Source organism: Dendrobates tinctorius, unplaced genomic scaffold (assembly GCF_039654945.1).
Source record: "Dendrobates tinctorius isolate UK_male_01 unplaced genomic scaffold, ASM3965494v1 ptg000243l, whole genome shotgun sequence".
NCBI classification, from domain to species: domain Eukaryota; kingdom Metazoa; phylum Chordata; class Amphibia; order Anura; family Dendrobatidae; genus Dendrobates; species Dendrobates tinctorius.
The window spans coordinates 7118699-7145480 of NW_027361910.1; the positions used below are offsets into that span (position 1 = coordinate 7118699).

General features: G+C 45.0%; 1 protein-coding gene across 3 annotated transcripts in view; it reads left to right on the forward strand.

Annotated features, from left to right (window-relative positions):
• Positions 1-26782, forward strand: part of STX2 (syntaxin 2) — a 104733-nt gene that overhangs the window by 39543 nt on the left and 38408 nt on the right. For all 3 annotated transcript variants that reach the window (XM_073557046.1, XM_073557045.1, XM_073557044.1), the window contains exons 4-6: positions 4682-4756; positions 18353-18426; positions 19252-19360. In XM_073557046.1, coding sequence (XP_073413147.1) covers positions 4682-4756; positions 18353-18426; positions 19252-19360 — 258 coding nt within the window. The remainder of the gene's footprint in view (positions 1-4681; positions 4757-18352; positions 18427-19251; positions 19361-26782) is intronic.

Sequence of the window (26782 nt, forward strand, 5' to 3'; positions counted from 1 at the left end):
GCCAAACCTGCGACTCCGACTCCTCAATTTCCCTTGCACCGACTCCGACTCCACGACTCCGACTCCCACACATATTGCTTATATTTAAGTGAAAAATTTATTGTAGTACAATGTGAACCTCAGACATTTAATCATTTTTATGATCCAATAATCAAGATATTTAGAACAGAATATATATATTTGTGTACTACCCGGTTTTCATTCTTTTTGGTACAGATACGATATGGATAGACAGATATGGATAAATGGATATATAGATAGAGCAGATTTCTAATCTGCATTTGCTATTGAAAACATCTATGAGCTCAAAAACCTTTCAGGTGATGCAGTTTTTTAAAAAGATGATCAGCTTTTGCAGCTGAAAAACGTATCCTCAAAAAACACAGGAAAAACGCTGTGCGTGAATGTAGCCTTAGATCAGGAATAGAACAGCCATTTATAGAACATTTCATAACTTTCCCAAACTCCTATGAAAAAATATTCAGCACATTCTGCATTGAACTACTGTACCCAATTTATTATATATTTTAGGAGTCGGAGTCGGTCCATTTTATACCGACTCCAACTCCGACTCCAACTCCGACTCCACCAAAATGAGCACCGACTCAGACTCCGACTCCGACTCCACAGCCCTGGTAGATACTTATTCTGTTTACACATGGAGACTATCAGAGGTGTATGTTGTAAAGACTCCTAATGTATACCTCCGACGGAAAGCTTCAATATGACATAGACAGGCCTCAGTCTCTCATTGCACAAATCTCAACACCCCTGGGCGTTGGAGTTCTTTGTGGAGGCATCCCCAGGCAGCACTTTGCTTTCCTTGGGACCTTTGCTCTCACTGTTTGGCAAGACTGCCAGTGTCTGTCAATTATCTGATATTTCCAGACTTTTTTTCACGTGGATAGCTCATCCATATTAAGTTTTGGAAATCTAGCTGAGAAGAAGGATGAAATAGTGGACAGACTGTGGCATTCTGTTTGGTAGGGAGGGTGATATCAGGTCCAGAGAGGTTTATCAGCAAGGCTTCATCGCTGTACTGCCTTCTATTTGTACAGCGCATGAGGGATCTCTTACTGTTTGTGCTGACAGACACTGATGCTAACCCTGCGGAAGGGGCCGCAAATTAAATTTTCATTGCACTTCTCAGAAAAACAATTTGCGCTGCCAGCAGATGTGTGCCACTTTGCAGTCACCAGCAAAATGTCATCGCATTGTGATCCAAAACTTTATCACCTACTCCACACGTTATACAAAAGCCCAAAAGGGAGAAGAGGAGTGACGTTAGACACATGAAAGCAGATCTGGCCAAAATTATTGCATTCATAATGCAAGTTAGCAGTACACTGGGATTAATAACAATAATCTTTATTTTTTGTCCTTCGGATGTGGGAGGAAACCCACGCAAACACGGGGAGAACATGCAAAATCCTTGCAGATGTTGTCCTTGGTGGGATTCGAACCCAGGACTCCAGCGCTGCAAGGCTGTAGTGCTATCCACTGAGCCACCTTGCTGCCCTGGATTTCATAATTAATGTCAGCAGTTGTTTAATAGTTGAAAATACTAAACCTTTTTATAGAATTTTTCATATTTCATACAATTAAAAAAATAAAGTATTAAAGCATTCATGCTTTAATTTCTTTTTTCTTTTTTTTTTCTTCAACAATTGAAAAAAGTTAATTAAATTCCCTTTTAAGAATTATCTTCAGTGTAAGGGTCCCGTTTCACATAGCTATTGCTATTGCACCAGCAATCCCGACAATGATACGACCTGGTAAGGATCGCTGGTGCGTCGCTACATGGTCGCTAGTAAGCTGCCAAACGGGCAGATCTCTTCAATGACACAGCAACAATACGGCGATCTGTATAACGACCTCGGCGGTCTTTGGTACCTTGTCACACAGAAGCTTTTCTGACTACTCACGTCTGCGTCCCTGAGTTCTGCGTCGCCACCGAGGTCACTCGTCTGTGTCAAACACAGCGATGCATGCTGGCCAGCAGGACGGCAACGATGAAAAAATGGCCTAGGACATTCGAGCACGATCAGTGATATCCAGCAGGGGAGGCGAACGCCGCTATGTCACATGTAGCGAGATCGCTGTTGCTTTACAAAATCTGTGACGTTTTAGCGATCTCGCTAACGATATCGTTATGTGAGACAGGGCCTTAAGGAATAACGGGGAGTCTTACAAGTGATAATATGGTCGCCATCCAGCCCTTATCTCAAAATGAAGACTGCCTGTTGATTACATGAAGAGACAGAAGGATTTGCGAGCCTTCATCCAGAGAAGATTTGTGGTTGCTCCAAATATCTTGGACAACTAATCTCCCAGCCAAGCTACTTCACAAACAATGTGCAATCGTACCTAGAATAGTTGTTGCTATTTTGAAAACAAAGGATGGTCACCACCAAATACCGATTTGGTTCAGATTTCTGTTTTGTTCACATGCCATTTGTTTTTTAAAAATAAACTATTAATGTGCCAGTAGGATCAACCTTCCTAAACAGTCTATATGGGTATGTAGGTTATAGAAAGTATATCTAAGATCTTTTATCTAATTCCAGAGAAATCTGTTTTTCCTAACATGTAAATGTGTTAAGATCTTTTGGTGGGACATAGATCTCCCCGAGAATCTTCACAAGGAGCCTAGTTTAAATAAAAGGGAGCGCTGCCAGTGTGAGACATGTCATGACTGCTCTCCTCACTGCAGAGCTGAGTGTGATTATAACTAATACAGTACACCGGAGCTTAGCTTCATCTCATTACAACACGTCTGAGTTGTATTACTGACGGTTAGAGGAGGTAACTTTGATAAATCTATCCTTATACTGCACATAATTGACTAACTTTGCTTACCTGTGCTTATTTTTTTTTATAGTATTCAGTAGACACACATATAGATAAACCTAGGCAATATATTAACATTTTTTTACATTCTGTGCATGTTCTGCCCGCTTACCACACAGTAAAAAGATTGAGAAGCCATGACTGGCATAGAGGTAGTGTTATTGATAAGTTGTGATAATGTGTGCAAACTGTAAAGTGCTGCAGAATATGTTGGCGCTATAAAAATAATAATTATTATAATTATTATTATAACTTCCATTTAAGAATGGCTAAAATAGAATAACATTTCAAAAACATCACAGATAAAAGATAGCCTTACCAACACCAGGTTAGATTACCAATGCACTTAGCAGGCACTGTGCATCACACCTCTCTGTGTGACTGGTGCCCTATGCAAGCTCCATCTGGGTGCATCAGTATTCTGCTGCCCCCGACTTTATCACGGGGGGTCTGCTGCATCCTGCTAAGTCCATTGGTAATCCAACTTCCATTTAAGACCACATGTTAATACCACAAGGTATTTCATACATATAAAGAGGAAAACCAAAGATGATTTGAAAATGGGACTTTGCCAATAACAGGAAATTGCAGAAGTAGCTTTGAAGAGGAGCTGTAACCAGATTTTGTCAATCGTTTTCACATTATTTTTGCCAGAGCTATACATTAAGAGACCACCACATCAAAACCCTGTCATGAGCAGCCCATTCTCCAGACCTGAACCCGATGATGGATAGTCACAAGCCATCAAACAAATAAGAAATGCTTACATTTTTGTGCCAGGAGCAGTGTGAAAGACTGGTGGAAAGCATGCCAAGACGCATGAAAGCTGTGATTAAAAATCATGGTTATTCCACAAAATATTGATTTCTGAACTCTTCCTGAGTTAAAACACTAGTATTGTTGTTTCTAAATGATTATGAACTGTTTTCTTTGCGTTATTTGAGGTCTGAAAGCACTGTTTCGTTTGTTTGTTTTTTTTTGCATTTTGATCATTTCTCCTTTTCAGAAAAAAAAATACAAAATGTATTGCTTGGAAATTCGGAGACATGTTGTCAGAAGTTTATAGACTATAAGAACAATTTAAATTTTACTCAAAAATATACCTAGAAAGAGAAAAATCAGACAAACTGAACATGTGGAGGTGGTCTCTTAATTTTTGCTAGAGCTGTATATTAATGTGTTAAAATGGTTCTCTAAAGTGTCCCTACAACATCTCCACTTGCTCCAATATATGAGCATCAGTTGCTTGATAAATTTTCTGTTGGTCTGAAAGTCGTAAGATAGGATCCTGTGTTAGGATTGCCTGTAAAGCTGCTGCTTCTCGCTCTTTAAGCGCTGTAGTGTAAAGCACAGTGGATAGAGCAGCAGTCTGAGCCTCAGATGAGACGGGGTGGATTTCAGATGCAATCATAGATCATAACTGTCAGTGTTGTGTTTTTTTTTTTTTTAAAGTATTTAATATGGTATATGTTTAAAATATTCTAAGTTCATCCATGTGTAATAAATTTCGCTTTCTTTGTGGTTTATTTTAATGCATATTTTTCCTGTCTTGAATCCTAGTTGTAAAATGGGCATGCAGCAAATTAACTCATTGTGCAGGCACTTGCTGCCTCTTTGTCGTTGATGTTGCAGAACCCGGTTTTTTCCTGTTCTAGACCTGGACACTTTTTTTTTTTTTTTCCTCAAATATAGTGAAGATTTTGAAGGCTTTTGGTATTGTCTGTGTGTGTTTGTTTCAAGATTGTTGAGGTTATTTCACAGTACACCAGACCACAGAAAAATTGCAAAATCTTCTGACATTGATATGACCAATATCCTCCTGTTATTTCAGAAACAAAGGATGAACTTGAAAGTCTTAACAAAGAAATAAAGAGTATTGCCAATAAAGTAAGAACAAAGTTAAAAGGTAAGTATGTCTGAGACGTCCTGATCCTGCAGTTAAACTAATAAACATGTCTCCAAGTAGCTGAATATGAACTCTGTGCGGTCAGCCGTCATTTCTGTAAGGGCTCGTTCAGACTAACGCATTATACAAAAGTCCAAACAAGAATCACCGCGGTCGGAACAGCTTTACTCAATAGGCCTATTCAGATGACCGGTTTTTCATTCGGACCAAGTTTGTACATGAGAAAAATGTCAGCATGTACTAACTATTCTCTTACAGACTTCATGGTAGACTATTCTAGAAGAGTGGTGTGCAAAAAAAAAAAAAAATCTGATTCAATAAAGATCATTAGTATTGCATCCAATTGTTACAGCTACATTGCCATTATTAACCTAGGTATCTGTACTTGATCATGTACATTTCAAAGTGTTGATACAGATGAGCCACGGATGGCTGGCGATAGCAAGAAGGATGAAATTGTCTGAGTTTTCTGAAGGAAAATCCGACAAATTCTCATTCTCGTCTGGACCTGGCCTTAGTCTAACAGAAGGATGCTGGAGAGATGCTAAGTCAACTACATGTCTCAGAAAATAGTAGTTGTGCGAAAAATATTGCTGGAACTAGTGACAGCTCTGGTTTAGAAGTGTGGTTGGGTTTTGTTAACATCCTATTCCCACTCATCTGAAAAATGTGTTGAATAATGAGAAAGTCTCACTTCCCTTTTGTGGTAACTTTGTGACAATATCAAACTTTCGTTGTTGATGGTTTCCCCTCACAGTAGAATGCATCCAATTTTCACCTGAAACTTAGTGTTATTAGGTTCTGTTGTTGATTTGTTTACATTTTCCTTGTTCAATTTATTCCTTGCAAAATATAATTGAAAGATATGGGGTTTCAGTGTTGCTCAAGGCCGAAAATAGACATTTGTCCATCCAGTTCAGCCTATATTCCGTCAGAATAAATCCCCAGATCTATGTCCTTCTAAAGAACCTAATCACTGTAAGATACAATATTGTTATGCTCCAGGAAGACTTCCAGGCCTCTCTGAACCCCTCGACTAAAGGGCCTGTCACACTAAGCGATATCGCTAGCAATATCGCTATAACGTCACTGTTTTTTGTGATGTTATAGCGATATCGCTATGTGTGATACTTAACCAGCGGGGAAGCGGTTGGAGGTATCGCTGATCGTGCGAGAACGTCCTAGACCGTTTCTCGTCGTCAGCTTCCTGCTGTGACGAGCGACGCGTGGACGCGGGCGGGAGGACGTCAGGATCGCCTCGTCTGACACGTAAGTAGCGACCCCTGACCCCTGCGATGTCGCTGGTGAGATCTGCCTGTGTGGCAGCTCACTAGCGACCACTTAGCGATGCAGCAGCGATCCTGACCGCGTCATATCGCTGGTCGGGATCTCTGGTACATCGCTAAGTGTGACAGTACCTTAAGTTCCCCATCACCACCTCCTCAGGCAAGGAATTGCAGATTCTCACTGCCCTAACAGTAAAGAATCCTCTTCTATGTTGGTGGAAAAACCTTCTATCCTCCAGACACAGAATTCCCCCTTGTGACCGTCACTTTCCTTGGTATAAACAGATCCTCGGAGAGATGTTTGTATTGTCCCTTTATATACTGTACTTATACATGGTTATCAGATCGCCCCTCAGTCATCTTTTTTTCTAGACTAAATAATCTTAATTTTGCTAATCTCTCTGGGTATTGTAGTTCCCCCATCCCCTTCATTAATTTTGTTGCCCTCCTTCGTACTCGCTCTAGTTCCATTATATCCTTCTTGAGCACCAGTGCTCAAAACTGTACACGGTACTCCATGTGCGGTCTAACCAGGGATTTGTACAGAGACAGTATAATGCTCTCATCATGTGTATCAAGACTTCTTTTAATGCACCCCATGATCCTGTTTGCCTTGGCAGCCGCTGCCTGGCACTGGCTGCTCCAGGTAAGTTTATCATTAACTAGGAGCCCTAAGTCATTCTCCATGTCGGATTTACCCAGTGGCTTCCTGTTTTCAGTGTGTAATGGTGATATTGATTCCTTCTTCCCATGTGTAAAGATAAAAGAAACCACAAAAGCGCGCCCATAGGGCTTTACCAGATATAATAAGTAAAATTTGAATTGTTAAGGGTACTCACCCTCAGAGGTTGTGTAACGCCACAACTACTAAATACGCTCAATCCCATATAATGAAGCTGCAGCAGGAGGGTGTAGACAGACAGCGTCTGCTTCCATTACTCAGAGGAGATCCCAAAAGGGGAAAAAAAAAAAACCACCTGGTTCCCGCGCTGCTATACTTCAACCCTCAAATGGAGGAAAAAACAAAGTGAATTACTGTAATTCACTTGCAATCCAGCCTGATGAAGGGGCATTTTGAGCCCTGAAAGCTTGCTTGCAAATATAATTTCTCTGGTTAGCCAATAAATGTATCACTGCTTGAATACTTTTCTCAATTTTTTGGGGGACATAAGTATTTACATCTATTTTTCTGGCTAACACGGTACCACAATATTTTCTTTTTTAACAAATTCCTTCTGGGACGTCAGTCTGGTCTTCCGATAGACGTTTGTAAGGCTGTCTTTAGGGTAACCTCTAGCCAGAAACCTTTTTGTAGGAGATATGTCTGTGTATTAAAATCCACATGTAAAGTGCAGTTTTTCTCTAGCTTCATTGGGGGACACAGGAAACCATAGGGTGTATGCTGCTGTCACTAGTAGGTTGACAATATGCAAATTAAGCTAGCAGTATTTCAAGATTTAACAGTCCAGGGACAATGGTCCCCTCAGGAATCATCTTTTCCGATCAACATTCTGGAACGCTGCAATATTTTTTGCTCTATTTTATTGGCAGGAGCTCCTCTACGGGGTGTATGATTCGAATCTATTCCAACAATGCTTCAGTGGTGGCATATGTCGATCACCAAGGGGGAACACTAAGCCAGGCAGTGATGTCAGAGGTCGTTTGGATCCTGTTCTGGGCCGAGCAGAATGTTTCAGCAATTTCCGCGGTACACATACCAGGAGTGGACAATTTTGCTGCAGACTTTCTCAGCCGAGAAGGTCTCGCTGCCAGCCAGCTAATGGTCACTGAACCCATCAGTCTTTCACAGGGTCTGCCTCAGATGGGGGACTCCGGACTTCGACCTCATGGCGTCCAGACTCAATCACAAGGTCCCTCAGTTTGTTCCAGATCTTGCAACCCGCTAGCGATCTGATCCGATGCACTAGCAATACCCTGGGCACAGTTCTCCTTCCCATATTTGTTTCCACCTCTACCGCTAATCCCCAGGGTAATCAAAAAGATAAAAGCGGAGGGAGTACTAGTCATACTCATCGCTCGGGATTGGCACCGAAGACCCTGGTAGGCAGAGATAGTTAATCTTTTTGCGGACACTCCGTGGAAATTCCTAGATCTTCCGGACCTTTTGTCGCAGGGGCCCCTCGTCCACCAGAGTTCTCTAGAACTGCGGCTTCAACAGCCATGCTGTTAAAATTGAGCGAATAAGTCATCTGGTTTCTCTGATCAGGTCGTCCAGACCATGATTAAAGCAAGAAAGTCTTCATCCTCGCGCATCTACCACCATAAAAGGAAAGCCTTCTTTCACTGGTGTGAAACTTATCAGATCGCTCCAATCGTTTTTCATCTCCCATCCATTTTGTCCTTTCTACGGTCGGGTCTGGAGTTCGGACTATCCCTTAGTTCTTTTACAGGACAAGTGTCTGCCCTTTCCATCCTTTTCCAAAGAAATCTGGTTGTTCGTCGACAGCACAAAACATTAATTCAAGGAGTTGCTCACTCCATTCCTCCCTACCAGCATTCAGTAGACCCCTGGGATCATAATTTCGTGCTCGACGTCCTGCCGGAGTCTCCTTTTGAACCACTGCTTGAGATCTCTTCCACGTTCCTTTCTTGGAGGGTTACTTTCCTAGTCGCTATTCTATTAGGCGAGTTTCTGAGCTTGCAGCGCTCTTGTCATCCTCATTACCTTGTTTTTCACCAGGATAAGATGGTCCTACGCCCTTTCTTCCCAAGGTAGTTTCCGCTTTTCATCTTAATGACAACATCGTCCTTCCTTTTTGTCTGTCCCCCTCTCGCCTCCGAGAGCAGTCGCTGAACAAACTGGACCTGGTAGTAGCACTCCGGCGGTAAGCCCACATCTTTCCCGGGACATGTCAACTTTTTTGAACAGCTGACATGTGCCCGCAATAGCCGTGGGTGGAATCGCAATCCACCCGCGGCTATTAACCAGTTAAATGCCGCTGTCAAACAAGCGCTTCCCGCAATTGCACCGGAAATACACCCACCGGTGACCCCCATCGCGTGATCGCGGGTCACCGGTGTGTTGGCATGACAACCAGAGGTTTCCTGGAGACCTCTGGTTGTTGTTGCCGGCTTACTGTGAGTGCCACCCAGTGGTCGTTGCTCATAGCAAGTGAGTAAATCTGCTTTATAGAGGCGATCTGATCATCGCCTCTATGTAGCAGAGCCAGTTGGGTTGTGGCAGCTTCTAGTCTCCCATGGAGACTATTGAAGCATGCCAAAATTAAAAAGAAAATGTTTTTAAAAATATAAAAAAAAGTTGAAATCACCCCCCTTTTGCCCCATTCAAAACAAAACTATAAAAATGAAATCAAGGATACACATATTCAGTATTGCCGCATTCAGAATCGCCTGATCTATCAATAAAAAAAGGATTAACCTGATCGCTAAATGGCATAGCAAGAAAAAAAAGTCAAAACGACAATTACGTTTTTTTGGTCGCCGCAAAATTTCCTTAAAATGCAGTAACGAGCGATCAAAAGAACGTATCTGCACCAAAATGGTATAAATAAAAACGTCAGCCCGGCACACACAAAATAAGCCCTCACTCAACCCGTGATCACGAAAAATGGAGATGCTGCGGGTATCGGCAAATTGCACAATTTTTTTTTTTTTTTGTTTAACTGTTTAGAATTTTTTTTTTCACCACTTACATAAAAAGATTCTAGACATGTTTGGTGTCTATGAACTCGTAGTGACCTGGGGAATCATAATAGCTGGTCAGTTTTAGCATTTAGTGAACCTAGTAAAAAGGCCAAGCAAAAAACTAGTGTGAGATTGCACTTTTTTGCAGTTTCACCGCTCTTGGAGTTTTTTTTTCCCGTTTTTTAGTACACGACATAGTAAAACCAATAGTGTCATGCAAAAATACAACTCATTCTGCACAAAACAAGTCCTCACACGGCCATATTGACAGAAAAATAAAAAAGTTATGGCTCTGAGAAGGGGTGCAATAGCGAAAATGCAAAACCGAAAAAAGCTCCGGGGTTAAGGGGTTAATCTCTAGTATTGAGTATAACCTGGGTATATAAGCCATAGAATATTATTTGAACAGTATCAGTGAACTTCCCAAGGATCAGATTGTTTTAATACAGAGTATTAGGGTAGGTTTCCATGGGCCGCTTTGGACGCAACGGATACGCGGGTCCGCCAAAAGCGCCGCCCCCTGTTGTACGTGCTTGTGATTCCGGATGTGTTCATTGAACACATCCAGAATCACCACATCCTATTCGTAGACTGGGTTATTTATCTTGCTGAGACGGAGCGTCTCCGCAAGATAGACATGCTGCGGATGTGGCCGTACACGCATAGTGGAGACGGGATTTCATAAAATCCCCTCCACTATGATGTAACATCTGGACGCTGCGGCTGTACGCAGCGTCCAATCCGCAGCAAATACTGAACAAATCCTGACCCTAGAAACATACCCTTACATTTATTTTGAATCACTATGTTTTTTTTCTTTTGAGGATGTGACCTACCGGCAGATGGGGATTGTGCAATGGGGATTCTTTTCACGCCAAGTTATGCAAACTTGTTTATGGGGCATTTCGAGTCCATGTTTTATTGCTCCATTCGTTGTGCTCTTGGGTCACATCTTTTTATAAACCTTTTGATTATTTGTCATCTGGTCAGGTAGTGTTCATGAAGGTGAATGCTTGTTTTGTTCAGCAATTGATTTTGAATCCTTGGCATTTCTTTTTTTAATCCAACCTATTCTTCTGCAGCTATCCAGAAAGAACTGCAATTTAGATGCTGATTTTAATACACAGACACATCTCCTACCTAAAGACAGCCTTACCGGCGCCTATCGGAAGACAAGATTGACATCTCAGAATTAATGTATTAAAAAAAAAGAAAGACAGGAGATTAGATAAGGAAAAATGCTAGAACTACTGAATTTGGATAAATTTCAATTTTGTCTTCTAACCACATTTAATGAAGGTCATACTTCCATTAGAAAGCAATTATGCAATTACCAAGAAACCAAATATAATATTTAGTAGAATTAAATAATTAAAAAAAATATCTGGCATCGGGACGAATTGAGTCGACGCTGAATACTAAGGATAAATGTAATCTACCTTTTTTTCCTAATGTACTGTGTTTCCTGGTTTTTAAATGTGGCAATTTGAAGTTTGTAGTTTGTATTTTGGTCTGTTAGCGCATAAGAGCATTAGCTTTAATTCTCTAGTGATTGGTAAGATTTTTAAGTAAATTTTTAAATTCCAGTGGTTCTTTTGTTATTTATTACAATGTCCATGTAAGATTCCTATAATAAAACTTGTGTAACTATATTGTATTTTGTTATTTATTTCATTATAATTTGCTTTTTCATCTAGAGATCATATACATAATTTTCATTTCTTTGTATTATGATTATAAACTGTTCATATGTTCTATTGTGTGTCCAGGTTTTGATACTCACCAGTAGGTGGGATATATGATTTCCTTGGGTTGCGGCTTCCTTTATAAGTTTTTTTTTTTTTATATACTTCTTTGTATGATAGCCTGAGGAAGAAATCAGATGGATTTTGAAAGGCGCTGCTGTCTATTCATTCATGCTTGTTGTTTTTCTCCACTTTCTCATCATTGTCTTTGTGACCATGCCCACCACGTTATTTTTTTTTTTCTCATTTTTTGCCTTGCAATTCCTTTAATTTTTCTGTAGATTACAGGGAAGAATAACCTGATTGTTTGTTTGCATTTCGAGACCCAAAAATGTATGGTAACTATGCCCCTGTAACCAGTCTGAAAATGAAAAATCAGTAAGTAACGCAGATGAATGGGTCATGCTAACCGGACTTTTGCAGGAAAGACTTCTAATGTCGCCATGGACAATAGTCCTCACAAAATTTTGTAGTTTGTCATCAGTCTTCAAATATATTTGATGTTTACAGATCTTGTTCTAAGTAATCTGTCATTTCTGTCCGACCATGATGTGGCCTCCTACCAGTGGTCACAGATGGAATCTTGCTGACCATCCCTTCATGGCCGGCCCACTCCTCATATGAATGGGAATAACAAGCTTCGGGACAGCGTTTCTGATAGGCTGAGTGCTTGGACTACTAAGAACAAGGTCTGCAACACCGTACATGTTTGCAGACTGAAGACAAACTACGCAATATATATATTTTTTCTCTTTCGCCTCATTGGGGGACACAGAGACCATGGGTGTATGCTGCTGCCACTAGGAGGCTGACACTATGCACAAAAAAGGTTAGCTGCTCCTCCGCAGTGTACACCCCACCGACTGGCAGGAAATTCCTGAGTTTAGCTTAGTGTCAGTAGGAGGTGGACACGGGTCCTTCATTGGACCCATATCTACCTCGATGTGCGTCGTTCCTTTTCAGGTTTCCGGAGGGATACAGTGTGAACAGTCACAACTGTACTCCCACAAGAGGCTATGAGTACGGCGTGTACTGTCACCCCGTATCCTCATAGTGCTCCGGGCGGACCACAGGCTCAGCACAGGTGACGGCCAGCGAAAACGGATGGTCCTTGCCCCCCGCCTCCCACCCACTCGCCCACCAGAGCCTGTCGGCTGGACGAGGCGCGAATACGTAAAAGAGGAACAGACAGCGTGGGATGAAGAAGGTACCTTTATTGAAGAAGAAACTGGGTACAGGCGGCTAGCTCCGCCCTTCCTCTTCTTACCCTCAAACCGCGCTTTTTCTTCCTCACATCAGGCTGCCGCCATCTTTGCAGCCTAACAGCCAGAGACGAAGCGGATGCCAGCGTTTCCTGCTGGACCCCTGCCATTTGAAAAGTGCTTAATACGTCTCTGTTGGGGACACCAGACCGTGAGTAGTTCTGCAACTGCAGAAAGACACCCTACTCTGCCTTTCTGTCCCTCAACCTTCCGGCTTTTCCGCAGGTTTCTTCTTTTCTTCCTTTCTTCCTTCAGGACAGCCTTCTCCCCTCTGCCTTGCCTGCAGCAATCCCATTCAGCATGATGCCATCCAGGAGCCATCTACTGCGCCACGTGAAATCGAACCCCCCATTCCTGGCTAGGCCTCGTCTCTTTCACAATCTGTGGCAGACCTCACCAGGGTGTCTCAGTCCCTAGTGGCCGTTCTTGATAAGTTGCCCCTGGACACTTCTGCCGGGGCCAGCAGGTCGCAAGACGTTCCATCTGAGCCAGCTAGCAATAGCTGCAAAAGGCCCAGGCAGGATCTCCGGCCGGAATCCTCTCCTCGCCTCTCATCTGCACCTAGTCCGTCCCAGCAGTCGCCCTCCCGTGCCTCCTCACCCGAGTCAGGTGAAGCGTTCTCGGATATGTCTTCTGAAGGGATTTTAGAGCTGGATTCTGACCAGGACGCGGACATGAAGATTACGGTACAGAACCTCATTGCGGCGATTAACCACACCTTTGAAATATCTGATTCCCCTGCGAAATCCTCAGATTAGGAGGTTTCGTTCAGACGGGCAGAAACACCTTCCAGGGTATTCGCCTTCCACTCTGAGTTTGGCAAGATCCTTGCCAGGGAAAGAGAAAATCCGTCCAGGCGATTTCAAAGAGGGAAGCGCCTCGGCGAGATAGTATCCGTTTGCTAAAGAGCTCACTGACAACTGGTCTGCTTCCCCCTCGATGGACGCACCCGTGTCCAGACTTTCTAATAACACTGTTCTCCCGCTAAAGGATTCTAATGATAGAATTATAGAATCCTTGGCAAAGTCAGCATTCGAAGCGGCGCTATGTCCAGTCTTTGCCTCATCTTGGGTAGCAAAGGCCATAGCCACTTTGGCAGAGGATCTCCGTAAGGGCATCTTAGATAAGGCCCCAACCAGAGCAATTGGCCGATCTGGCCAACCAGATTTCCCATGCAGGGGATTATCTGCTTTCTGCTTCCTTGGATGCCGCGTCTTGCGCTGTTCAGGTGTCAAGCAACGTAGTGGCAATCTGATGTACAATTTAGCTCAAGGCTTGGCAGGCGGACTTGTCTTCTAAAAAGTCTCTTACCAATCTGCCTTTTCCGGGAGCGCGTCTCTTTGGATCCCAGATGGACCAGATTATTAAGGACGCCACTGGAGGCACGAGTTCCCTCCTCCCTCAGTCCAAGCCTCGCTGACCCCCCGCCAAGGCGTCAGTTTCGGCCCTTTCGGGCTTTCCGCCGCTTCAATATGGCAGGGAACTTCTCTAACCAACAAAGACCGCAGGCACGCCAGGATAGAAAGAAGGTGTCCTTCAGACCCACTCCCTCCTGGCGATCTCGCTCCTCCCAGGGCAGACCCTCCAGGTCCAGATCTGGACGGTCTACATCAGCATGACTATCAACGAACTCCCGAGGGTCCCTCCCAATTGGGAGGTCAACTCTGTTTCTTCAAGGACGTCTGGCTGGCCTCAGTAGAGGACGCTTGGGTCAGGGAAGTTGTATCTTCAGGATGCAAGATAGAGTTCGTTTCTCGTCCACGGGATCGCTTCTTCGAGTCCCATCCTCCAAAAGATCCAGCCTTAGTTCCGGGGTTCTTTGCATCCATCGCCTCTCTCCTCAGCTCCGGGGTGATTGTGCCCGTTCCCGAATCAGAACGTTTCACAGGGTTTTATTCAAACCTGTTCGTGGTGCCGAAAAAAGGCGGGACAGTTCGCCCCATCTTGGACCTCAAGTTACTCAACAGAGGAGTCCGACTGCGTCATTTCCGAATGGAGTCTCTTCGGTCGGTAATTGCTTCCATGGAGACGCAGGAGTTCATGTGTTCAATAGACATTCAAGATGCCTCTCTACATGTTCCCATATTCTCCGGGCATCAGAAATTCCTACGTTTCGCGATTCGCCATGAACGTTACCAATTTGTTGCACTGCCGTTCGGTCTCGCCACCGCACCCAGAGTATTTACAAAGATCATGGCGGCGTTGATGGCCTTGTTGAGAATCAGAGGTCTCGTTCTTTTTCCGTACCTCGACGACATTCTGATCAAAGCTCCATCCTTTCGTCAAGCTCGCCAATGTCTTACCATTGTCCTAGACACCCTGTCCAATTTCGGGTAGCTCATCAACAAAAAGAAGTCCTGTCTTGTCCCGACACAACGTCTTGTGTTTCTGGGTCTTTTGTTCGACACTCGTCGATCGAGGGTTTTTCTCCCTCAAGAGAAAATTGGCTCCCTGCAACGGGATGTACGATCGCTGCAGATCATGAGACTTCCATCTCTCCGGACAACCATGAAAGTCCTGGGAAAGATGGTGGCGGCAACAGAGGCGGTTCTCTTTGTCCAATTTCACTCCAGAACTCTCCAACACGCCATCCTATCCCGGTGGAACAGGTCTGTCCTTTCCCTGGATCGCCCATTTCGTCTTTCAAACCGGGTCAAGCAGTCCCTCAATTGGTGGCTGACGTCTCCTTTCATCTCCCTAGGACGGTCATTCCTTCCCATTCACTGGCAGATTGTGACAACGGATGCCAGCCTTCTCGGCTGGGGGGCGGTGTTCCGCAATCACACTGTTCAGGGTCGTTGGTCAACTCAGGAGTCAGCCCTGCCAATCAACGTCCTCAAGATACGAGCGATTTATCTGTCTCTCGTTCACTCGGAGAGACTTCTCAGGGGACTGCCTATTCGGATTCAGACAGAAAATGCCACAGTGGTGGCATATGTCAACCGCCAGGGGGGGACGCGGAGTGTCTCAGCCCTGGCAGAAGTGTCCAAGATTCTTCATTGGGCGGAGGTTTCAGTCCCTGCAATATCCGCGGTGCACATTCCCGGCGTGGACAACTGGGCCGCCGATTTTCCAGGGCTCGAGATCCTCTCGCAGTGGGCGCCGACGCTCTGGCCATTCCTTGGTCGCAGTTCGAGCTCCCCTACCTGTTCCCTCCCCTGCCTCTTCTTCCCAGGCTGTTGAAGAAAATCAAGGCGGAAGGAATTCCAGTCATCCTCATCGCCCCGAACTGGCCCTGAAGGGCTTGGTTTGCGGACATCGTCAACCTTCTCGCGGACGCCCTCTGGAAACTTCCAGACAGGGCAGATCTGCTGTCTCGAGGTCCAATTTGCCACCCCAATTCTCGGCTGCTCAATTTAACGGCGTGGCTGTTGAGACCGAGGTTTTGAAACGATCAGGCTTTTCGGATCGAGTTATTCATACCATGAACCGGGCCAGGAAGCCATCGTCTTCCAAAATTTATTACCGTACTTGGAAGGCTTATTTTACTTGGTGCGAAGCCAATGGCATTCTACCCATGCGTTTTTCGCTCCCTCCTGTCCTGGCGTTTCTTCAGGCACGGCTTGATGCAGGCCTTGCCCTCAGCTCTTTAAAAGGTAAAGTTTCGGCGCTGTCCATTTTATTTCAGAAGACATTGGCCTCTCGTCCTCAGGTCAAAACCTTCCTTCAAGGAGTGGCTCATACGGCTCCTCCGTACCGAGCGCCCGTAGATCCTTGGGATCTTAACCTGGTTCTCGAGGTCCTGCAAGGTCCTCCCTTTGAACCTCTCAGGGAGGTTTCCCTATCTCTCCTTTCCTGGAAAGTAGCCTTCCTAGTAGCCATCACCTCCATCCGGCGGGTGTCGGAATTGGCAGCCCTCTCTTGCCGCTCTCCTTTCTTGGTACTCCACCACGACAAGGTAGTTCTGCGCCTCCGCCCTCTTTCCTTCCTAAAGTGGTGTCCACTTTTCACTTGAATGAGGATATTGTTTTCCCATCCTTTTGTCCGGGTCCAACTCACCCTCGGGAGCGCTCCTCAAACAAGCTGGACTTGGTCAGGGCGATAAAGGTCTACCTAGCTAGGACGACTCCTTTGCGGAAGACAGACTCTCTCTTCATCATTCCAGATGGAGCGCGAAAAGGTCAGCTGGCCTCCAAAGCTACTATTGCTCGCTGGGTCAGATCGGCAATTTTGGAGGCCTACCGGGTCAAACATCGAGTGGCCCCTCTGGGAATTAGAGCGCACTCTACCCAGGCAGTGGGTGCCTCCTGGGCGGTATGTCACAGCTTCTGTGCTGCAGCTTTGCAAAGCTGCAGCCTGGTCATCGGTTCACACGTTTGTGAAGTTCTACAAGGTCCACACCTACGCTTCGGCGGACGCCAGCCTAGGTAGAAGGATCCTGCAGGCTGCGGTAGTGAGTCCGCTGGCCTGATGGAAGCTTGTTTTTCCCACCCCAGGGACTGCTTTGGGACATCCCATGGTCTCTGTGTCCCCCAATGAGGCGAAAGAGAAAGCAGGATTTTTGGGTTGCTTACCGTAAAATCTGTTTCTCGGAGCCTTCATTGGGGGACACATCACCCTCCCATGTTCTACAACTCCTGTTATGTTTGGTTGTTTACAGTTGAGTTGTTCTGTTTTCAATCTATTCTGTTACTTCTCCTACTGCTTTCTCACTAACTGAGGAATTTCCTGCCGGTCGGTGGGGTGTACACTGCGGAGGAGGAGCTAACCTTTTTTGTGCATCGTGTCAGCCTCCTAGTGGCAGCAGCATACACCCATGGTCTCTGTGTCCCCCAATGAAGGCTGCAAGAAACAGATTTTACGGTAAGCAACCAAAAAATCCTGTTTTTAACTACTCCTAATTACAAAATGTAAAGTCATGACTTGTATGATTATATTCATGGAAAAATCCCTTTTAAAGCAGTTGTCTAGGAAAAATAAACTATTACAATAGTTCACTCTGTGTAACAAAAAAAAAAATAAAATAAAAGTCCTATTGTCCTTCCTCTGTTTCCCGCTTGGGCTTCCTGGCCCTGCGACCCCGGACTGGCTGAGCAGACTTTGTACAGGAACATCAGAACAGAGTGTAGCACCTTCTGGGTTACTGGAGAGGGTGACTATGCCTTTTTTAAGAGAGTCTGTGTCCTTTTCATAATGACGTGTATTACCTAGTGAAGGGGTTGTTCAGTGACCATAACAATTTAACCTCAGGAAAGGTGATGGCTTATTGATTGATGGGAGTCCAAAAGCTGGGACCTAAACCTAACGGCAATAAGGAAGCTTTATCTCCATTAGGATGAAGCATTAGTGTGCATGCTCGACTGCTGCTGCATTCATTTCCTATGGGGTTACTGAGCTCTGGGTTGGTGCTTTTCTGGCAGCCCCATGGAGAATTGATGGGGCTGTGGTCAGATGTCTTGTTGCTCCATTTTATAAAGGGGTGAAAAATTCCCTGCTCAGCCGATCGGTGCGGCTCCCTGTGGCGAGCCTCACACAAATAATCCGTGGTTTGGTCATAACACCTTTTAAGTGTTTGCTTTGTAGTGAATTATGCAAATTGGTGAAGAGGAAAACTATATCTCTTTGTGCAGAAATATGTACAATGTATAGTTGTGATATCAGAATAAATAGCACTTTATATGTCTAATTTTGTTGTAGCTATTGGACAAACAATTGACCAAGATGAGAATGCCAACAGGTCGTCTGTGAATTTAAGGATAAGGAAATCTCAGGTAAGGTTGACCTTTAAACTTAGTAAACTTAATTTCAGTTATATTTAATTTTTTTTTTGTCTAACTTTTTGCTTTTCTGTCATTTACAACCAATGATGAGCCTGATTTGGGTTTGCTGGGATGACTTGCTGAAATGTAATATCCGGCATACACATATCCTCATGGGCACACTAATAATAAAAAAAAGTGTTCACTGCGCATTCGTGTGTACACACACTCACACTTATACACTGACACTCATAATTCCAAATATGCGCACACATTCAGTAACAGGTGTGTATGTGTGTGTGTGTATATATGTATATATATATATATATATATATATATATATATATATATATATATATATATATATATATATATATATATATATAATATGTATATATCGTTCATCACTGACGTGACTGTTGTCTATATACAGTATAATGCCATCTGCTGGTAAAAGGTGAATGTCTTATAAGTAGTCCTCCCCTTTGTCCAGCAGATGGCAGAGTGTACCTGAATATGAGCCATGGTGAAGGATTTAAGCCTCTAACTCCCCTTTGTGTATAACCATTTATCTCATCATTCAAGACAGATTTCAATGTTATGACTAATATAGCACAGTTCTCACAATAACTTCTTCCTCAGCAAACACCATTTTCACTGCAGACTGGAAGTTTGTTACATTTTCACAGAATTGCTGTTTTTACTTGTCCAGGCTTGGTACAAAGGTTTAATGACTTGCAGATCTGGAAATAATAACATATAGTTCTTGTAATGTTGAAGTATACATTAATGTGTGTGTTTTTTTTTGGTTTTTTTTTTTTGTTTCTGGTTTCCCAGCATACAGTATTGTCAAGAAAATTTGGGGAAGTTATGACTGCATATAATGAAACCCAGATTCAGTTTCGAGAACGAAGTAAAGGACGAATACAACGTCAACTAGAAATAAGTACGTTACAGCCTTGCCTGTTGTCAAAATGCTCAGAAAATAATTAAACACAAAAGGATGGGACTATTTGGGAAGTTAGTAATTGTCCCAATCATTTCATGACATTATAACAACACTGATTTTTTTTTTTTTTTTTTTTTTTAAATCTATCTTGGCCGGTCTTTTATAGTTTCAACATTTTAAGGCTGAAAAAGGACATAATTCCATAGTTGATCCCATGGAAGTTAAAAACTCCATTAGGGCTTATACTCGCAAGAAATACGGACGAGTGCAATCCGATAAAAAATCGGATTCCACTCGGACCAATGTTATTCAATAGGTGACATCTTATTTGCAATTTTTTTCTCAGCCGAAATCGGACTGAGAAAAAATCGCAACATGCTGCGTATTGCTGCGATTCTCTGACTCGACTTGCCAATACAAGTCGATAGGTGCAAGAAAAAAATGACAGTGACGTCATTGAGGTTACCACTGGTTACTGAGGCTGCTTTCCCAGCTGGGCCTTTGAACTGCGGTGACCTCTGTGAGATCCCCACTAGCACCGTGAGAAAGTATCATGGTGTATCGCTGAGCTTAGAGAGTTCACTGTGAGAAATTTCTCCCGGTGAACTCGCAGCTTCACCGTGAGGCTTTTTCTCACATTGCTAGTGGGATTTCACCGAGGTCACCGCAGTTCAGGGACCTGACGTCACCTCTACTCACTGATGTTGCAACTCATTCATGGGTGGTTCTCAGCTTGGACAGTCGCATCCTGGCACCATTCAGGTTGAAAATTATTTATCCCCAGACATGTATTACGGCCCCCTTTATCACCAACTTAGTTAGGTAGTAATAATAAAAAAAAAACATTTATCTCCATTTTTCCATTACGGTTGGGGCTATTGTTAGTGTTTGGGTTATAACTAGGGTTAGGGTTGGGACTATGGTTGGGGTTATATCTAGGGTTAGGTGTTATGAATGGGTCACCGAGGAGGAGAGCAAGCCCCGGCTAAGCCACAGAAAACCAGAGAGGTTGGTAACTAAGCGGATTGCAGACCCCTGATCCTGTCCACACAACTAGCAGTAGCCGTGGAGCGTACCTACGATGATCCTAAACGCCTCGGCACAGCCGGAGAGCTAAGCCTAAAGCAAGAAAGGGGAAATCTAAACTGCCCCAGAGCAGACCCCAAAGGAAAGATGAAAACACAAACGCAGGAAAATAGACTGAGCAAATGAGGCGGCCCACACTGACTAGACAGGACAGGAAAGGAAAGACACTGTCTGCAATCACGCAAAAAACCCTGCAAAAAGTCCCAACACGTCTGATGCACAAAAACACACAAGTCGCATGACTTCGCCCCCACTATATCAGCACTCTGGTATATTCTGAAAGCAGAGCAAAAAGAGACCAGTCTAACAGGGGACAAAACAAACTGGCACAAGCAGTAACATATGGGCGGTGATTCAGCACAGCCCCAGCCGGAGCTGGCTGAGGCTAGTTTCACACTTGCTTTTTTTTGCAGCGCGTTTTTCCCGCAAAAAAACGCATTGAAAAAACGCATACAAAAGCATACAACTGCTGCGTTTTTTTCAAGCATTTTTATGAGCATGCATGAAAAAAACGCAGCGTTTTTATGCGTTTGTATGCATTTTTAGTGCGTTTTTACCGCGTTTGCGTTTTTTCCAACATTAGGTGGCCCCTCACACTAACCCAAACCATGACTTTACTAACCCTGACCCTAACCCTGACCCTAACCCTGACCCTAACCCTGACCCTAACCCTGACCCTAACCCTTAACCAAATCATACTTAACCCTAACCCAAACCCTAAACCCTAACTAACCCTGACCCTAACCCTAACCCTGACCCTAACCCTTAACAAAACCATACTTAACCCTAACCCTGACCATAACCCTAACCCTGACCATAACCCTAACCCTGACCCTAACCCTTAACCAAACCATACTTAACCCTAATCCTGACCCTAACCCTGACCCTAACCCTTAACAAAACCATACTTAACCCTGACCCTAACCCTTAACCAAACCATACTTAACCCTGACCCTAACCCTTAACCAAACCATACTTAACCCTAATCCTGACCCTAACCCTTAACCAAACCATACTTAACCCTAACCCTGACCCCAACCCTAACCCTAACCCTAAACCCCCTTAACTAACCCTAACTCTAACCCAAACCCCTAAATTCCATGGTTAAAAAAAAAAAAAACGCATATGCAAAAAAACGCATACATGAGCATGCCAGTGCGCACATATGCGCATCCATAGGCTATAATGGCCATTTTTAGCGCAAAACGTGCGCATATGTGCGCATGCGCTTTTTTGCAGGGCCAAAGAATGCAACATGCTGCGTCTGGAAAATACAAACGCACACCCCAAAAAAACGCAGCGCATGAAAATCGCATACATGCGCTTACAAGCGCGCAGGTATGCGCACCCATGTTAAATATAGGGGAAAAAACGCATGCGCACATATGCGTTTTTTTCCAGCGCTAAAAAACGCAAATGTGAAACCAGCCTGACCCGCACAAAGCAGAGATAGACAAAACCAGATCAAATGCAAACAGAATAGCAAATGAACCACTTTGCTGAACATGCAGGGACAGAGCTGGATACATCAGACCTCAGGAGGCACAGAAAGAAAATCACCAGCAGGGTTAGAGGGAGTCGGCTGTCTTAAATCCCAATCTGAAACCCCAGATCTCCAATCGTCATCCTCATTATCAGTTGGCAAGCCTCTGTCAATCAGATCAGCTCCATTACCTCCAGTAACCACCAGAGGGAGCCCAGAAAGAGAACTCGCAACCCCTCTGTCAATCTGACCAGCTCCACTACCTTCAGTAATAACCAGAGGGAGGCCAGAAAGTGAATTCACAACAGTTAGGTTTGGACTAGGGTTATGGTTGGGGTTATGGTTAGGGTTGTGCTAGGGTTAGGGTTGTGGTGTTGGGGTTATGGTTGGGATTACGGTTAGGACTGTGTTGGGGTTAGGGCTGAGTTAGGGTTGGAGTTAGAATTGGGGGTTTCCACTGTTTAGGTACATTAGGGGGTCTCCAAAAGTGACGTGGCACCCGTCATTGATTCCAGCCAATTTTGCATTGAAAAAGTCCAATGGTGGTCCCTCCCTTCTGAGCTCTGTCGTGCGCCCAAACAGTGCCTTTCCCCACATACGATGGGGTATCGGCGTACTTGTGGGAAATTGCACAACAAATTTCGTGGTCCATTTTCTCCTGGTACCCTTGGGAAAATCAAAAAAAAATGGTTCCAAAGTTAACTTTTTGTGAAAAAAGTAAAATGCTCATTTTTTCCCCGTCTCCCATGACGGCACCCATGGGAGAGAGGATTCGCCCAGTCAGGACAGGAACCCTACTGAAGATAAAAGGGCGGTACCTCTCTCTTGCTTCAGTTGGGTTTCCTGTCCTGACAGGGACCTGTGTGCTGAAGACGGCGGTCACACGTACCTGCCCCTCTCCCGTGCCGGCGTGGAAGATCAGGCAGGCCCTGTGCACTGTGTCGGGAGTGGGAAGCGCCGTCCGCAGGTCCCCTGGGGACTCGGCGTCCGAGCGGGGGTATGTGCAGCACGGCCCTGGGTCCAGAGACTCTGCCGTAGCTGCCGCGCCGCCCTCCCCCCTCTGCCGGCATCTGGGAGCTTCAGGAGGCGGCCGATTCCCGGTCGCGCCCCTCTGACGTCACGTGCAAGGCACGCTGGGAATGGGCAGGCCCGCGTGGCGTCGGGGGCGGCGCCGGATCCAAGATGGCAGCACTCATGAAAAAACGCTGGCTTGCAAATAATCTTCCCGGCAGCGTGGCAGGGGGGCGGAGGGGCTGTTAATGGGCACCAAAGGAGGCGGAGAGTGCAGTGGATCCCTCTTAAAAAGAGGGATGACCACTGAACATGCACTCATGCCCAAAGCTTCACAATGGAAGTGGGGCAAGAAAAGCAGCAGCAGGAGTTCTTGCCAGATAGCTTGCCAAGCCGCCAGCATACTAGGAGTAGCCGCTCGAGTGGTAGGAGCGGCAGTCGTAAACAGGACCGGCAAGACTCTGCGACGTCCAGAAAAAATGTCACACGTGCATCTGATCAACCTCCGAAATCGGTACCCTTGATTGACAGCGGTGGTGAGTGATTTACGTGAATGTCAACCTTATGGTAACAGGGTTCTATTTTTCTGTTTGATCACTAGGGATCGAGGAAGTCTAGCGGCAAAACAAAGAATAGAGAATACGCCCTATGCAAAAACCCACTGGCAGTTCAGTGGCAGAAAAATCTCTGCGCTGACTGTATAAGCAAAACCATACGGGATGAGACCCCTGATTTTGTCACTAGCCTTAGGGCTATAATGCAAGAGGAGGTGAAAGGCTCCCTAAAGGCAGCCCTCAAAAAGACTGATAAAAGAAGCCGCAAAAGGGATTCTGATTCGGATGCCTTGCTAGTGCAGGAAGATCGGGAAAGATCCCTGTCCCCCTCCGCCTCCTCTTCCTCTACTCAGTTCTCAGAATCCTCTTCGGACAGCGATATAGGGGGCCGTTCGTGTTTCCCAACAGAGGACGTGGAAAAGTTGGTCAAAGCCGTCAGGTCTACAATGGGCCTTAAAGAGGAAAAGACATCTAAGTCATTGGAGGATGTTATGTTTGGAGGGCTGGAGGAAAAGAAAAAACGGACCTTCCCTGTAAATAAGATAAAGGCCTTAATTGACAGGGAATGGAAAAAATCTGAGAGGTCAGGTGCCTTACCTTCTACATCGAAAAGGAGGTACCCATTTGAACAAAAAGACTCAGAAACCTGGGAAAAAATCCCAAAAATTGATGGTGCTGTAGCTAAATCCTCAAAAAAGGTATCTCTACCATTAGAGGACTCTGGCGTGCTGAAAGACCCGCTTGATAAAAAAGCAGATGATTTCCTGAAACACATCTGGGAAGCATCGGCAGGTGGATTAAAACCGGCAATAGCTGGTACTTGCACCGCCCGTGCCCTCGTGGTCTGGCTACAACAAATAGAGGACCAGATCAGGGATAAAGTTCCTAGAGAAGAAATACTGTCTAATCTGACACTGGTACATGGAGCAGCGGCTTTCCTAGCGGATGCCTCGGCAGATTCCGCGATATCAACAGCTAGAGCGGCGAGCTTGTCAAATGCGGCAAGACGAGCCCTGTGGCTTAAAGGGTGTCTGGGGGATTTGCCATCGAAACATAGACTGTGTTCCATTCCATGTGACGGCCAATTCATCTTCGGGGAAAACTGGAGGAAATTTTGGAGCATGCGGGGGATAGGAAGAAAAACTTTCCCCGATTTCCTGGAGAACCCAAAAAGCAGCCCTTTCGAAGGAGAAGATTTAACAGAGGTCGTCTCCCGGGAGATAGGAAAAATTGGGACTTTAAAGAAAAGAAAGGATCGGGCTATATGTTTAAAGGGCCCTCTACTTCCTCCAAAAAATCTCTCAAATGACATCAGGTCGCAGGTAGGGGGAAGGCTTTTTCTCTTCCTTTCCGCCTGGGCAAATATCTCCCCGTGCATGGATCCTAAGCATAATCAAGGACGGTTTAAAAATAAAATTCACCCGTCCGCCCAGGCAAAGCTTTATAATGACACCCCGAAGGAAAGCTCAAGAGCAACAACTGGCCCTGGAGACTGAAGTCTTGGGACTACTGCAAAAATAAGTCCTACAGGAAGTCCCAGTTCAAGAAGAAGGAAGAGGGTTTTACGCCCCCTTCTTTTTAATACAAAAACCAGACCGCTCTTGGGGGACCATAGTCAATCTGAGGAGACTCAATCAGTGGGTAGACAATTTCTCCTTCAAAATGGAGTCAATCAATACGGCCATAAAAATCCTGTTCCAGCACTGCCTCTCATGGCTGTGATAGACTTAAAAGATGCCTACTATCATATCCCAATCCATCGGGAGTACCAGAAGTACTTGAGAGTAGCACTCTATGTTCAAGGTAAGGTCAAACACTATCAATGCGCAGCCCTTCCGTTCGGCCTGTCTACAGCCCCCAGAGTGTTCACCAAGGTGATGGCCGAAGTCGTTTCTTCGTTCCCGGGACATAGTGATCATCCCATACCTGGACGACTTCCTTGTGGTAGGGAGGTCGGAGACCCATTGCACACACCAAGTGAACAAAGTGACATCAACTTTAATAGCGTTAGGATGGATAGTAAACATCCCCAAGTCAAGATTAACACCAGTAAAAGTGCAATCCTTCCTAGGGTTAATACTGGACTCCGAGCGACAGCTCTGCCTCCTACAAGAGAACAAAGTGACCAAGATAAGGGGCCTAGCTCGCACAGCAATGCAAAGGCTGGTTATGACACTGAGCAACGCAGTGTCCCTTTTTAGGCTCGTTGACATCATGCATACCCACAGTAGCTTTGGCACAGTTCCACTTAAGACAACTGCAGTGGGAAGTTGTGTCAGCACAGAAACAATTGAAAGGGCGTTTAGAAGGGAAACTATGTCTCTCCATGGCTGTAAGAGATTCCCTACTCTGGTGGACTGTAGAAGAGCATCTAACAGTCGGTATCCTGTGGCAAAACCAGTCGAGGACATCATTACAACCGACGCAAGTGCTACAGGGAGGGGAGCACACCTGAGATCCCACTCAATACAAGGAACCTGGTCCTTGCTAGAAAAGGATCACAGTTCAAATGTAAAAGAACTATGGGCAGTAGAGAAGGCCATGAAACATTTTCTCCCCTTGCTTGGGGGCCGCCACACTCGAGTCATAACGGACAATCATGCAGTGGTAGCTTACATCAACCACCAGGGGGGAACGAGGTCCCGGGGTCTCATGGAGATATCAAATCTACTTTTCCAGTTAGCAGAACAACATCTTTTATCAATCACCACACTGCATATAAGGGGTGTCGAAAATACACAAGCAGACTACCTGAGTCGCAGACACCTAAGACAGGGGGAATGGTCACTAAACCCCCAAGTTTTCCGACAAATAGTTCAAGCTTGGGGCAAACCGGAAATAGACCTGTTCGCCACTTCACACAACAGAAAGGTCAGGAAGTTCTGCTCACTAAATCCAAAAGCCATACCCCTTTGCAGTAAAAGCCCTACAAATACCCTGGAAGTTCTCCCTGGCCTACGCATTCTCCCTGATAACAATGATTCCGATAGTAGTCCGGAAAATCGGGGAAGATCAAGTGAGCGTAATTCTTATAGCTCCGTTTTGGCCGAGGAGGCCTTGGTTCTCCCTTCTGAGACTCATGTCAGTGACAGATCCATGGATCTTACCGGAGGTTCCAGACCTGCTTTCTCAGGAACCAGTGGTCCACTCTTAGGAGAAGGGCTTCAATCTGGCAGCCTGGAAAATGAGAGGGCACTATTGAGTCGCCAGGGAGTCTCACCAGGGTTAGTCTACACCCTGTTGAAGAGTAAGGAACCTATAACATCCAAAATCTACGGTAGAACG